Genomic DNA, 14,971 nt, shown 5'->3' with positions numbered 1-14,971 from the left:
GTCGGGGAGCCAACTTCTGCCCATTCTTGAAAGTCATCTGCGCAAAGATCCTGTCCTACGAGCCTAAAGAAAGCTCTAATAGAGGCAATATAAAACTGCCTCCGTAATTTACGTAACTGGTGCCAGTGCTGCTACGTTGCGGGACTGTACAGTATGTGAGGAAGCTACGTACCCATATTTCGTAGAAACTACTGGGATATAGCAGAGCTACGCACACTCTGTAACGTGTAGGCTTAAGAGAATATCGCCTACCGGCTATACAGAGGAAGCGAACTGCGCTTGTGAGACAATGAACTTCGTATGCCGCAACACGGATCCGGTTTTGACAGCAACTTTCGCTCCTAAATGCTCCAAGACGCGGATTGCTCGCTGAAATTTCAGTTCGCTTCGCTGCTAGGAACCTATTACTACACTACAGGCCACGCCAATGTACACGAGCAGTACGGGATTGCCGGGGTTGCAGGCGGGCCTTAACCCAGGGCTTCAGATTTGTTTTGTTATTGGAATTAGTATTTACTTTTTTTTTGGCTTGTGCACCACTTTGAGGTCCTCAGGGCTGTGAAGCAGTTTATAAACTTGTAAGCAACCGAAGTACAGCGAAACCGCAGAAATCGTTTACTTGGGTGATAAGCTTGAGACCAGGAACTTTTGTAAGCACCTTGGGAGCCTTTGTGTCTAAAAGAGCAGGTTACAAGAACATTTTAAAATGGTCTGCAGAATCAGACAAAATGTCCACTAGTGTAGCATTCTGTTCTCAAAGGAGATAGCTAGATGTCATAAGAATAGTTATAATAATAATTTTATTATTTATACCCCACCCACTCTGGGCGGCTTCCAGCACATATTAAAACATAATAAAACGTCAAACATTAGAAACTTCCCGATACAAGATATCACCAATTTAGCTTGAAAAGAGGATTAGACACATTGGCTGTCAGTGGCTACTAATTATGATGGACATCTCCACTATGAGGCAGCATTCCTCTGAATGCAAGTTGTTAGAGTACAGTACCATCAAATTCATGACCTGTTTGTCGGCTTCCATATTTTCAGGGTTGTGAGAACAAGTTGCAGTTGTCTGGTGCCAGCATAAACACTGAAGCTACTCAAGGTATTGTCTGCTTTATAATTACTGCATGTGTCCTAGGCCCAAATCCTTGAGTTAAAAGCAGTACTGTACAGGGTGCTAAATCTTGATTTATCTGAATGAGGCAGCATCAGAAACCATGGTTTGATCTTGGCTTGTTTGGATAAACCACGAGCAGTTTGCATGAATTAACAAATTGCAGTTAGTTTTAAAAGGAAGCGAATGCTTCTGATCTCATCGTGATTGAGCCCGAGGAAGAGAAGAAAGGTGGGAAGCCCACAAGCCTCAGGTTCAAAAATGTAATGCTATCAGTCCTCCTCCCTTTGTGTTCAGAGATGTTCAACATCACCTTTTGATTATGTTTGGCATTGCTGGATGCAGAGAATTCCTTGACACATATGCTGTCAGTGGCACAGATTACATAGAAAGAATAAGACAATTAGAATAAACTTATTGGGAGGCAGCTTCCACTTGTTAACCACATAACAAATGGGAAAAAAGTAGTTTAATGCATTTCACGGACGAAAAAGCTAGCAACTGCTACATTTTATTAAAAATGCAAGTATGAACAATTTAGTTTCAGTTAAATAGAGATGTCAAGACTCATAAAAACAATTTTATAAACAATTCTTCTATTCCTCTAGCAGAAACCATTTCCATTTTTCTACACCAGCTTATGCTTTATCTGGAGGCTCCAGTGACAAGCATACTTTTTAAAATGCTGGGCAGTTAATAAATACCATTTTATTCTCAGTAGCATTCTATGCTATTATATTATATTCTACATGCAAATATTGTAAGACTTCAAGGACATAGTTAGACAGCCCTTGGCAGTAAAAACAGTGTTGGGTGTTATGTCCTTGAGGTGGAATGTGATTTTTTTGCAACAGAAACATCAGTTTTATAAAAGGGCAACAAACAATTAACAACATCTCTTTAAAATAATTCCTAAGCATTTTGTAAGCCTTAATTCTCATACCCACTGGGTGCCTCTCAGCCTATTGAAATTACTTTGTATTGACACCTAAGTTGTAGCAAGCCAGTTGCCACCTTGCACAAAATCTGTGTCGGCATGCAAAAAGCTCAGCCATACAGGTTTCAGAGGTTGACCGTGACCAGTTTACTACCTTCATAGAGCCAACCTGCTCTACAATTCCAAAAGATCACAACATTCTCAGTGATAATGTCAACAAGTGTTTAGAAATTTAAACACTCTGGATCTGGAACAAAAGTAACCAGGAATTAACTAACTTTAGACACAATTTAGCTTGTGGGTGTGCCTTCCATTGTTCACCACCAAGTTCTGCCTATTCTTTGGCATCTCCAATTCCTCCGGCAGTTATTGCAAATGTGGCTTCATTCTCAGGCATTTCTGGGCTGATAAAACACAGAATTTGAGTCCATTTTTAATAACTCTACATGCAGGCATTGATGAGGGGAGGGGGGAATCCAGTGCATACATTACTTTTATGGGGATTTGGATAAAATTTGTCTTGACTTTCTCATTGAATTGATTACTTTTTTTTTTTACTTGGTAGAAGCAATAGCCTGGATCACACATGGTTTTCAAGCATATTTTTTCAGATTTACTTGAATTCTGACTCAGATCATCGTAACTAAATCAATATAAATACTCAGACTTGATTACCACCCTCCTTAATATCAAACAGGCACCTATAGGCCACGGCTAATTAGCAAGACTAGGGACACGGGTGGCACTATGGGTTAAACCACAGAGCCTAGGACTTGCCGATCAGAAGGTTGATGGTTCGAATCCCCGTGACGGGGTGAGCTCCTGTTGCTCGGTCCCTGCTCCTGCCAACCTAGCAGTTCTAAAGCACGTCAAAGTGCAAGTAGATAAATAGGTAAGGTAAACGGCATTTCTGTGCGCTGCTCTGGTTCCAGAAGCGGCTTAGTCATGCTGGCCACATGACCCGGAAGCTGCCTGCAGACAAACGGCAGCTCCTTCAGCCTATAGAGCGAGATGAGCGCCACAACCCCAGAGTCAGCCACGACTGGACCTAATGGTCAGGGGTCCCTTTACCTTTACCTAATTAGCAAGAACTGTTAATTACATATTTGGTTCTTTTGAAGGTGCTGAGGAGGAGAGAAGTTTAGTTCAGATTAGTAAGGGCAGTTTCCCCTCTTATTTGGAACCTGAATCTTAATTTCAAAATAGAGTGCCTCCTTCATTCACACTTCTCTTTTTTATATACATTCATTCAGAAACAAAGTTAACTCGAAGCCAAATAAACCGTAATAAGTCATTGGAACTATAGCATGCACTGCACCACACAACTTCTATATTACCTATCATATATCTTAGCAATACGCAACTCTCCTCTTCCTTTACGCAAACTAATCCTAGTTGTAGAAGCATGAGCGAGGATGTGGCCCCCAATGGGCTTTTTGGGATCAGCCTGAAAGCTAAAACAAACATACATAAAGGGATACATAAACGGTACATCACTTCTGGTTACAAACACATCAAGATAATTGTAGTGAAGAATAGCTGTGGATGTTATTTTGTTTAATTTCTATATTTTCTGTACTACAACAACCTCGAATGTGGTCCTTGAATTCTACCTTGAAATTGCTTAGGGCTTGCCACAAATGACAGCCCTAAGCAGAGGGGGGTGGGGAAGCGTTCCTACAAAAAAGCATGAAGCAAAGGTAAGTGGCAGGGCTCATCCACACTTACCTTTGCTGCAGCACAGGTCCAGGCTTTCCAGCTCTGTGTCTGAGTGCTTTCTTTTCTTTTCTTTTCTTTTCTTTTCTTTTCTTTTCTTTTCTTTTCTTTTCTTTTTTTGCCCCTGTGCTTTCCCCATGAAAACCCACTCTTTATTGCTGAATCGGAGCAAACGGCAATCTGTGGGAAGCCCAAATTGTGGTTTGCTCTGATTCAGTGGTAAGGATCAGGTTTTTCTGGGGGGTGGGTGAGAGAGCTCAGACACGGACTGGGAAAGTGTGGACCTGTGCCTAGAAAGCATAGGGCAAAAGTTAAGTGTTCCAAGTTAGTGTTCCAAGAAACACAAGGGGCTATGAAGGAAATTACTCCCTATGTGCCTCCACTGTCTGTTAGGCATTGTCAAAACCATCCCTGCTCAGCTGATGCTATATACATTTTTTAAAAAAATGCAAAGACATTTAACACCATGGCAGGTTTCCAAGCTGAAAAGTGCTGACACTCAGATGAGAATCTCCCCAGAACTATTTATATCTGAAAGTGAAACTCTAGTGATCTCCATCCATCTCCTTATGAACTTCAACTGGCATATTCTGGAAATGTGGATTTTTTAAGGGGCCACATTCTGAGACTGATGTTGATGGAGAGGGGCATGAGTTGGCTAACTGGTCCTTCTTTACCTATAATTGCAGTGCACTCTCAGAGAAGTGAGAATATAGAAAAACCTGTTTAACATTCTTCATAGACTACCCCACCTATCCTAGCCCTTTCCCCATACTATCTTACTTCCTATTTCTGTGGTTTATGAAAAATTGCTAGTAAATTGCTTACGTCATTGCTGCTCCCGGGTCAGCAGTCATCTGGTTAGTTACAAACACAGCCACGTTATATTCTGCAGTGAAAACAAGGTCCAAGGGAAGATGATAAATATAAAGAGAAAATTCATTATGTTTCCTCCCAGAATGCTTTTAAGCATTTCTAGTAATAAATGGTGAACTATGCTTATTAAAGTTCCTGTAATATTGAAAAATATTAACTGCGTTTTAAACAACTAGCACATTTTTGTTACATTTTATGGTGGAGTAGAGGTGTGAAATACATTTCCCACAACCAAACTTGACACTTAACTACTACACTATACTTGCTCTCCTGGCAGTACATTATTTGGTGAAAATGCTAGTGCTTAAATAATAATAAGATAATAATAGCTTTGGGCTACACTAACACTTATTTTTCAGTCATCTAAAAGCATGGTATTCTGCCTTACATGCTTCTCCTACCTTCTGATATTTTTTGAAGCCTTGACAGCATCTGAGCAAGCTTCTGTTGCCTTTCAGCCAGTTCCCCCCGACCACTGAAGTCCACGCGGAATAGCGCCATAATGGAATCAATTACCTGCAAAGAAATAGTAAAGAGGGAGAGGATGTGAAAGGAGAAGAATTTACTTGGAAAATATTCAAGATATAGAAATGAACAGCACAATCTTATACATGTCTACTCAATTGAGTCCCATGCTGGGTTTTCTGTGGGGTTGTTTGCTGTTAAGTTGTGTTCTTTTATAGTACAGCAATGGATTTTAAATTAGGTGACTTCTATTTTTATTTTTCTGTGCTTTACATGTTAGCTGCTTTGAGCTACTCCTTTGGGAAGGGGGAATTGGGTATACATATTAGTATAAATGTAACATGAGTTCAGTGGGGTTTATGTTAGTGGATATAGGGATGTAGCTTATTATTTATAATTATTTATTAAATTTGTATACCACCCTATATTCATAGATCTCGGGGTGGTTCACAACATAAAATTACAATATAAAAACCGCAAAGTATATAATAAAAATAAGGAAAGCAGAGCAGATAACTAACGTAATCATATGAGTTATACCAATAGTTTGAAAATTCCTGGCTCCTCGTGGAATTTGGCAGCAACATAATCAAGCAATTCCATCTGATGTTCACCTTGAAGCACCATGGAAGAATGATAAAAACAGGAAAAGCAGTTAGAAACCAATATGAAAGGGGGGAAGAAGTAGGTAGCTTGCTTAGAAAGTAGAAACTTGTGTTCCAGAGGATTTGGCAGAAGCATAGTTTTCCACCAACAAAAATATATTGTATCTTTCATCTCATGTAATAATATCATGGATAAGGTTCCATCCACAAAACGTTTAAGATTTTTAAAAATATTATGCTATACTGAAGCACTTGAAGTGGCTTTTGCACATCCAAAAATAGCTTTTCACACAATTGTTTGTTGAAGAAGCAGTGGAAATCAACCTCACATTTACAGCTTTAGTTGACTTTGAGCAATGCTACTGTGGACTGTCTTCTGCAATTTTTTTCCTTGCGGTAACTGCTACTTTTTCTTCTTTAGGCAAAGGTAACTATCCAGAGCTTGATAGGTGCTAAGGGAGCATATAATTATACCACTTGTTATAATTGCTGTTTGCTCTGAATCAGCAGTAAAGCACAGGTTTTTGCAGGGAGAGCTCCAGAGCAAAAAAATAATAAAATTATTTGGACCTTAAAGCATGGACTGTGCATGGAAAACACAGAGGAAAGGTACATGTGGATAAGCCCCGTGGGCTCATCCCAATGCAGGTAAGCTTTATACCCCAGACTTAAATTTGTTCTGCTGAAACCTACTTTTACCCAATGTAAATTAGGTAAAATAATCATATACACTAGAGGAATGCATAAGTACCACAACAACAAAAATACAGAGTTCATATTTTAAAATGGTAATTCATAATATTCCTGATGGCCCCTCGGTACTGAGCTGAGAATTGTTTAATCTTAAAGTAGGGAGGATTTCCACGCAATCTTCAGTTGCAATCTTACTTGTATATGCCCGTGCATATAATACATTGTCAAGAACTGCATCATGGTCTGCATTGAAGCGATCAGCAATATCACGAAGACGGTCTGGACGGCTGGGGTGTTTCCTAGTTAAGGTATCTAGTTTCTAATCCAGTTTCTGAGATGTGGTAGCTGAATTCCCATACAAGCAAAAATTCTTCTCAGCAGTATTTCATGCACTACAGTTAATTAAATGAATGGTATTCTTTATAACCCACCCATAAAACTTAAGTTTCATATAAATGGCTCTTCAAATCTTCTTAACACCACAAAACATTTTTTTTATTGTCACCATTAGGAAAATCTTCCAATTTATTCTGTTAAAGCTGTAATATCTCAAAAGAAAGGATACAAGGTGTTTTCTGTGTCAATGAAAATAATCTTCCCACCAGTATAGCCATCCGTTCCAGGAAGCTGGGCTGTTACTATAAAAAGGAGTGAACAAATTTAAGCCCTACTACATGCCATTTTAATACCTGGATTTTTTCATTATTGATAATCACTATCAGCTTTATAGTAAGGCCAGTGTAAATCCTCAAGACTACTTAGAAGTATCCCAAGTAATTTCTGTTCTTGACAAGCCCCCAAAGGCATGATCAAAAGCACACAACGTGGAAGGAAGTTCCAAGAAAGTGGAGGAACTTCCCTTTCCATAGAGCATAGCAGAGTTCACTGGTTAATGACTCCGCCGTTAGGGCTGCCATACATCCAGATTTTCCTGGACATTCCTGGTGCTTTGTCCTGGGTCTTGTGTAAAAAAACTCAACAACTTTTGGGGTGTCTTGGCTTTTACTTCTTGAAATATGGCAACCCTATCCTCCATTAGCTGAAGCAGAGAGCCTAGAAAACTGGGAAAAGGTCAATTTTGTTCTAGCTGTTGAGGAACGAGATTGAGGGTGTTGTTTTCTCTTCATCTTCCCGTCCCCCCCCCCTGTACTCTGTACTAGCTGAGGAACCCAGTGATATGATCCCTTGGGAGATCTGCAGACCCTTGAGTCATGCAGGTCCTAAGCCTCCAGCACTCTACCCCAACTCTGTTGGTAGTAGCCTCCTGCCTGCTTGGGCATACCAGAAGCCTCAGCTGTAGCGCATTCCTCCCCATCTCAGCAGCACTCCTTTCCTTTGGCAGGGAGGTGAATATACACCATCCTAACCTCTCCCAGGCCACAACATTGGAAGGGTGGTCTTAGGATTGTACCCTAAGTTAAGTTAGATCTGGAAATTATAAATAACATTAAAATAGTAATCATAATTAGTGGCAGTTTTTTTCATTTGTAAAACTAATAGACTTTTAGGCCTTCATCCTTAAAATAGATTAACCTTGATGCAGAAATATTTATATTAGTTATTGTTTTAAAAGCAAATCACAAGTTTTTGGAAACAGAACATACAGTTCTCAGGATAGGTGTCATATACATACCACAAAGAGTGTGGGAAAGCTGAGTTTTGCCGGTTCGGAATTCTAATTAAAAATATAAAGAATTAAATTTGCTAGTCATATGAAACAATATAGTCAGTATTCCCCCCCCCCACCTGCCCCAAACACACACACACACACACACACACACATTATTTGGGCTGCTTTCTGCAAAAAGTAGAACTGAACTCCCCATGCATCAGCTAATGTTTAGCAAGTTTGTCTGAACACTGCACAAAGCTGGATTAAGTTTAAGAAATTTAGGGCATAACTTAAACTGATCTTGAAAGAAATATTTCTTTTAAATTACCCATTCACCCTTTTTACTCATTTATATGGCCCCACCAAAAACACTAAAGGCAGACATCCCCAGCAAATACATGCACTACAAAAATAGGGGTATGCCCCCCAAATATTTCTACAAACAAGACAGAGTATCGTATCACCCAAACACACATTTGTAATAGCTTAGGGAAGTGAACATGTTCCATGATATACTTTCACTCACCCCCAAAGGCTTCAGTAATTGCCATGCTTTCAATTCCACCACCCAAGAGTTTACTGGAAGTGCAGATAAGGGGAAGAAGTTATGCAAAACAAGTCACAAAGCCAAGAAAGGAATATGAAATAAACTTTTTGCTCTAAGGAAAGTGTGCCCACGTTGAAAGACCCTGCATGTGATTTTCACAGCTTGTAGGGACAACATGGGTTGCTATTAGCTGGCTTCTAGGTTACAGGGAATTGCTATTCTTTTAGATCTCGGATATACACTATAGGGTTACTGTTGTGACATCAAATGACAACATTTGTACAGTCATTAGCACAAGATATGGACAAGCCTGTTGGCCATAGATGCAGCCCCTTTGCTAAAACTGGCAAATAAACCAGAAAATCTTCCATTGTTTCCCATTTCATCTGAATCAGGAAGCTATAATTAAAATCTTCAGAACAAGCCACAATATTAAGCTATGGTTTGAAGTTGGCTTAATATACTTGCTTGTTCTGAAGAAGCAGTAGAAGAGGAAGATATAAATAATTGGTTCATAAAGTTTCTGATATTTAAATATTTTGGCCACATTCCAACATGGAGTTTGCTACACTTGTTCATTGAAATAAATGAGCTTAAACCTGCCAAACCGTGTTGGACTCTAACCTTTTACCATATATTGATCTTTAGGCCACTTATTTGTACACTACCGTATTTTTTTAAAAAAAAGGAAGTTTGTGCTTTAAATGTGGTTTGTACATATTTTCTCCTATCTACTAATTGCCACCCATTTTGCCTAATAATATAGTTGCCAACTGCTCTTTCTTTCTTAAAGTATGAGGAGTAAACAACATGGCTTGTCCTGTTATTTGACTTCATTCATCTGGGAAAGAGCACATCACTTGGGGATCCATTGCTCCTCCACCCCCACTGCCATGCCAAGAATATGGACACCTGTCCAAGTCATCTCTTGTGCTGTAGGAGGTACTGCTTACAGAAAAGGGCAATGGCCTTTCAAAAGAACAGACAGCTCTTCACAGTGCTGATAGGCAGTTCAGTCAGAAGACTCAGAAGGCTTCCGCATACTACTGAGGCAACAGCTCTCCCTAGCCACCACTGGGTACTCTGAATTCTCCAGGGGATGAAAAGCTGCCTTGTGTTTCCTGCCTCCCTGGTTAGGTTTTGACAACTGCTCCAGATTTACAGAATGTGCAATCCTCCTGATGTTGCTAGAATACAACAACAACAACTTTCCTGCTCATGGGAACTGTGGTCCAACAACAGCTAGAGGGACACAGGTTTCCCATCCCTAGCCTACCCTTACTGAATTGTCAGTTTTGACTCAATTACTTGACTGGACTTCCTTTGTCTTGACCCTGCTCTTGGGATTGCATCCTCTGTCCTATAAGGAGTGTCAGGACATCAGCTTGGACTTCCCTGGGACCTTAAGTTGGGAGAAGACAGGATAATGGCCCTGGCATCATTAGGCTTCAATCCTATACACAAACTTGCCTGGGAGTAAGGTCCATTGAATTTAATAGGACTTGTTTCAGAGCAGCATGCATAGTGTGACACTGTTAGCTATTAAATTGGGTCTGGATATAGAACTTGTTAGCAAACAAACAAACAACAAAACAAGCAGCAACAATGAAAGCTTCTTGAAATACTGAGTTAAATAAAAAGCAGTGTTGGCTGTTTACTAACTCAAATTCTTGACTTCCAGTGGTGATATGGAACACCATCTTACGTTTCTCACTGTACTCAAAAGCTGTCAAAAATCCTGGTTCCTGTAAGAAGCACAAAGTGGTTGAAACCTTAATCAGCATAAACAATGATCAAGGATGATGGGAGCTCTAGTCCCACAACATCTAGATGGCCACACATTCCCCAACCCTGGTCTACACTAACTGGCAGCTGCAATCCTAGATTTCAGACAGGGGATGTCTCCCAGCCCTATCAGGACATACTGAAGATTGAACCTGGAACCTTTGGCATGCTAAGCATGTGCTGTAGCCATGACCCTTCCCTACTTAATAGAGAAGAGTCCTCTACTTGCAGGGCTGTCTGGTCCATCAGCTGACTATAAGGTTGTGCTCAGTGGAATGAAGAGAGAAGCAATTTTTCATGATTCCCTCCCTCCCCCAAACTTCCAGATCTACCCCAGAGTGTTAGGAGAACCCCCTAGAGGAGATTTAGGAGGACACAGGAAGCTGCAGTGGGGAGGGGATATAGCTGAAAATTGCTTCCCACCGAGTCCTGCTGATAGAAGTCAATCGACTGATCAACACCATTGGATACATACAACACATTCTTTCTAAATTTGCACATATGAAGTAGCATATGCAGGTGTGTGCCATATTTTGTCCATTTTGTGATGCATTTCCTCTGTTTCTGTGATAGCTGATGTCTGATTAGAAGGCAATTTCCAACTACTGAACTAGTGAATTAATTACATGTTTACTGCATGTTTTGACAATGATCTCTAAAACATGTGAAGCAGCTACACATTTATTTCATGATGTGTTTACCATGAGTACAAATTGCAGAAAGCCATGGTTCTCTTGCCGCATGCTTTAAAAGTTAATGTGGTGAAACAAATGCATTGAACTGCCTCGCAATGGCTCATTATAGAGAAACACAGCTTCCATAATATGTGAAATTGACCTCTAAGATAAGTGTTTTGGTCAATAAAGTACTTAGCTAGGAATATACCAACAGTTACTCCAAGATAGATAGATAGATAGATAGATAGATAGATAGGTACTGGATTGCCAACCATTCCTGGGTGAAGTTATGATGGCTTGCCAGGCACATGAACTGGTACAAATATTTAATATGAGGGTTTCAATAAAGCAGTCATGATTATATTCCATCTTATGCTACCAGTGAGAAATGGATGGAGTGCTAGTGTTTGCTTACTATAAGTTTGTTGGCTGCCTCTTTTATCTTCTCCACTTTGGCCTCTGAGAGTCCCTTAACATTGCATAGTGCCCGCCTAGTTGTCATCTGAATTCCTTTGATTGTACAAATTCCCACTGTTTTCAGCTTTTTAATATCAGCCACATTCTGTGAAGGACATAAAAAGAATTAGAACTCTTGATGTTCATGAGATGTTACATATATCAGGGAGGTTAATAAACCAAAATCTTGTTCCTCACTAAAATTAGGAGGGCTTAGAAATGGTTTTTGGTGCAGGTTTTCTAATTATATTTATTTTTATTTCATTTTAATCAATAAATGTAAGTGTATCTTGATTTCTACTCTGTGGTGTGTTTTTTAGTCAGGTCCTTTTCAGAAAGAAAGGCTGGATCAGCATTATGAAAATAAATTAGCAGAATGAATGTGGCGCCTATATATTGTTTGGGTCTCCTTGTTTTCCTAAGCAGCTGGAAATCCAAGGCAAAATTGCACAACAGGGAAGAATGATGTATAACACAAATGGGGAACCTATAACCCAGGCATAGATAAACTCGGCCCTCCAGCTGTTTTGGGACTACCAACTCCCATCATCCCTAGCTAACAGGACCAGTGGTCAGGGATGATGGAAGTTGTAGTCTGAAACATTGGGAGGGCCAAGTTTGCTGTGCCTGCTGTAACCCTCCAAATGTTGCTGGACTACAACTCCTGTTGCCTCTATCAATTGGCCATGCTGGCAGCAATGGATGGGAACTGAAGTCCAACAACATCTGGAGAGTCTCAGGTTCCCCCCATCCCTGATTTCTAAGAATATTAAGCTGTGCCATTTCTATATTTTCTGGAGACATCCATATAGGAGTACTTATACCCTGTAGTTCTCTAAGCATTCATTGTATTTTTTTCTGAATGTGGTGGACATTTAATAATTTCTCTGTGAAGGTAATAAAAGCAGTTCCAGTGCAGTAGATTATGACACGAGCAATGGAACAGCTGAGTATCTTTTGGGGTACAGGCTGCATTTATGTTAGTCATTACCTTTAGGATGGCCAGGTAAAAATAAAAAAGACAGAGTTCTTGCAGCTTTGTAAGTTGTGTAGATGAAGGAATTTCAGCAGACACAATGGTCTTTTTCACCTGGCCACCACAGCTTATCTCAGTTTAACAGTAGTGTACACATAGTCCAAGTAATCTTGATTACTATAAAAGACTGAAAATTTTATGTTTTCTTGCTTGAAATTAAGGATGTGACACCCGCTTCATAATAGCAGTCAGAGCTCAAACAGAGAATAGAAAGGCAAATAAGGATACAGATGCATTTTTAAAGTGTGCTTACAATTCCATGCTTCTGTAGCAGGTCGATGTCCTGGAAAAAGGACTCCTAAAGGGATGCAAAAACAAAGACAGCTACCAGAATCTTTGTTATTTTGATATTTATGCACACATCTCTCACTTTGGTCAACCAACTAACTTTATTTTATCCCAGAGCAAGGATTACTTTTAGAGGGTTTTCTCCATGCTCAAAGGTACGCAGTACAAGGATCCCTTTTTTGGTTAAAAAGTATGGCACGTACTGTAACAACTTTATGGTGAGTACCGGCACCTATTTTTCTAGAAAAAAAAACACTGGGCGTTTCTTTAATAGTGACAATTAATTAATTGTAATGAATTAATTTGATTTTTTTTTACCCAACCTTCACCATACGGCCCCAGGCAATATAAAAATACAACATTAAAATCAGTTAAAACAATTTACAGTCAAAAGAATAGGGTGGGTACTAAAACATGCATCTCAGATGCTAAAGGCCAGGATAAAGAGAGGTGCATTTCAGCTTATGATGAAAGCTATACTATAAAGGTGCCAGATGCGCCTATGTGGGCAGCTTAGGGGCTGCCCTTAGAGAATGCCCCCTTTCAAGTTGCCACCCTGCAAAATTATATGAGTATGCACATCTTCTAAGTTTTCTCAAATATGAACCATTTTGTTTACTAAAAAATGAATGCTTTATTCCATTTTATATAATTTTCTTGAGGAATCCAGACAAAACAAACTTTGCATCTATACCTCATCATCCTGGAATCCTGGTTCTTCCTGCACAACTTGATCCTCCATGGACTTCATTGTAATATAAGATATAGTAAGATTTCAATCAGTGCTGCAGGAAGCAATTGGAGAGTGTAAAAGCATATAAAGCAATAAGACATGCAACTCTTTTATGGATCTGGTGTGTGCACTTTGTGTAAGACGGCAGCCTTCGTCACTTATATAGCATGACCAAGAAGGGACTAAGCGTACTGAATAGTTTTATCATAGATTTAAGAGAGAGTTGTTTGATTCCAACATGCTTGAAGACTTCCATCACACTGAGGTAGCAATGGCTAATTTATTCAGCCTGGGTTGTGAGACTCACATCCGTTATGGAGCATTGGAACATTTGATATTAAATGAAAGCTATAGTGTAAGAGAGTCCCCACATAAAAAAATCTCCAAATTTACCATATAAGAGAAAATACAGATTTTGAAAGCTTTTTGTTTTTCTTTTCTGTTGTGATAATTTTGAAAATGTTCACGTGAGCCTCCTGTAAAGAGCTCCTCACATGAAAATCAGGTGAACAAGTCACCATACATAGACCTCAGCACCTCAAAAATATGGATTGGTCTTCAGCTTCTGTTCTTCTCTCATGCTAAAACTGTGGAATGCTCTCAACTTGAAGAAAAGAATGGCATCTGCCATCCAATCACTCAGTTTCAATTCAACAATATGCTATTGAAGTGACAAGTGATTTCACAGTGAGAAAGCGAAAAACCACTAATTCGTAATCGTCATGTTTCAAAATAACTTTAGGAAAAGGTAAAAATATTTTCCTGAGGTAACATAACCACCCGCTCCTTGGTAATGACAGATGGGAAGCATCCAATTAAAAAGATGAAGGACATGTTGTAACTCCTTTTTATAACATCTTGCCTATTTATTGAAGATCACATCATACTTGCACATTGTTTTCTCATTGTTCCCAGCTTTCTTGACCTGGATACCGGTTTAAATATATATATTTTTAAATTATACAACTGTGTCCATTCTCATTTTTGGACAGTGGCGCTACATATCAGGAAGAAGTGAGGCTATAAGTATGTTCTCTACCTCAAGTTCCAGTGCCACAAAGTGAAAATGGAAGAGAGGCCAGGAGACGACTCAGGTGACTGTTTTACTAATTGTGAGGTATTTTTTTTAGGAATGTGAGGTGAGAGCACTTGCCATGACTCACCAGTGTATCACTGAAACCATTCCAGTGCCATACGGTTCTCATCACATTACTAAAAGAAATCACCTGATGCTGAAAGAAACAGTAATGTTTCTTTCATACTAGTATCTTTTTTGAGGTAAAAATTAGTGGCACTCTTCTAATATATCCAGTGCAAGGTCATGGCCCTATTTCTCGTGTGTTTTTCGTATTTTTTATTGTTTCTGACCATCCAGCACTTTGACAGAAAGATAGTAAATATATATTAAAACTAGAAGAATGT

At 39.4% G+C, this 14,971-nt stretch overlaps 1 protein-coding gene and 1 long non-coding RNA gene across 14 annotated transcripts in view; one reads left to right on the top strand and one right to left on the bottom strand.

The window, feature by feature from the left end:
- Window positions 1–1,600: 1,600 nt before the first annotated feature.
- The window catches only part of DMC1 (DNA meiotic recombinase 1), a 14,491-nt gene continuing 1,120 nt past the window's right edge, over window positions 1,601–14,971 (bottom strand). For 7 of the 13 annotated variants that reach the window (XM_082240738.1, XM_082240736.1, XM_082240742.1 and 4 more), the window contains exons 2-14: window positions 13,511–13,601; window positions 12,782–12,826; window positions 11,452–11,598; window positions 10,237–10,319; window positions 8,554–8,606; window positions 8,049–8,090; window positions 6,981–7,053; window positions 6,611–6,702; window positions 5,658–5,731; window positions 5,054–5,168; window positions 4,605–4,665; window positions 3,398–3,514; window positions 1,601–2,464 (exon numbers count right to left, since the gene is read on the bottom strand). In XM_082240738.1, coding sequence (XP_082096864.1) covers window positions 2,395–2,464; window positions 3,398–3,514; window positions 4,605–4,665; window positions 5,054–5,168; window positions 5,658–5,731; window positions 6,611–6,702; window positions 6,981–7,053; window positions 8,049–8,090; window positions 8,554–8,606; window positions 10,237–10,319; window positions 11,452–11,598; window positions 12,782–12,826; window positions 13,511–13,567 — 1,029 coding nt within the window. In that variant the 5' untranslated portion in view covers window positions 13,568–13,601 and the 3' untranslated portion in view covers window positions 1,601–2,394. The other 6 variants (XM_082240734.1, XM_082240730.1, XM_082240733.1 and 3 more) reach the window with 4 other exon arrangements.
- The window catches only part of LOC309542160, a 6,983-nt gene continuing 6,566 nt past the window's right edge, over window positions 14,555–14,971 (top strand). The window contains exon 1 of the long non-coding RNA XR_014224119.1: window positions 14,555–14,643. This is a non-coding gene — a long non-coding RNA (uncharacterized lncRNA). The remainder of the gene's footprint in view (window positions 14,644–14,971) is intronic.

Source organism: Podarcis vaucheri (assembly GCF_965113315.1).
Source record: "Podarcis vaucheri genome assembly, chromosome: 10".
NCBI lineage: Eukaryota > Metazoa > Chordata > Lepidosauria > Squamata > Lacertidae > Podarcis > Podarcis vaucheri.
The sequence above is the reverse complement of the archived record's forward strand: the minus strand, read 5'-3'. Positions and strand labels throughout refer to the sequence as shown.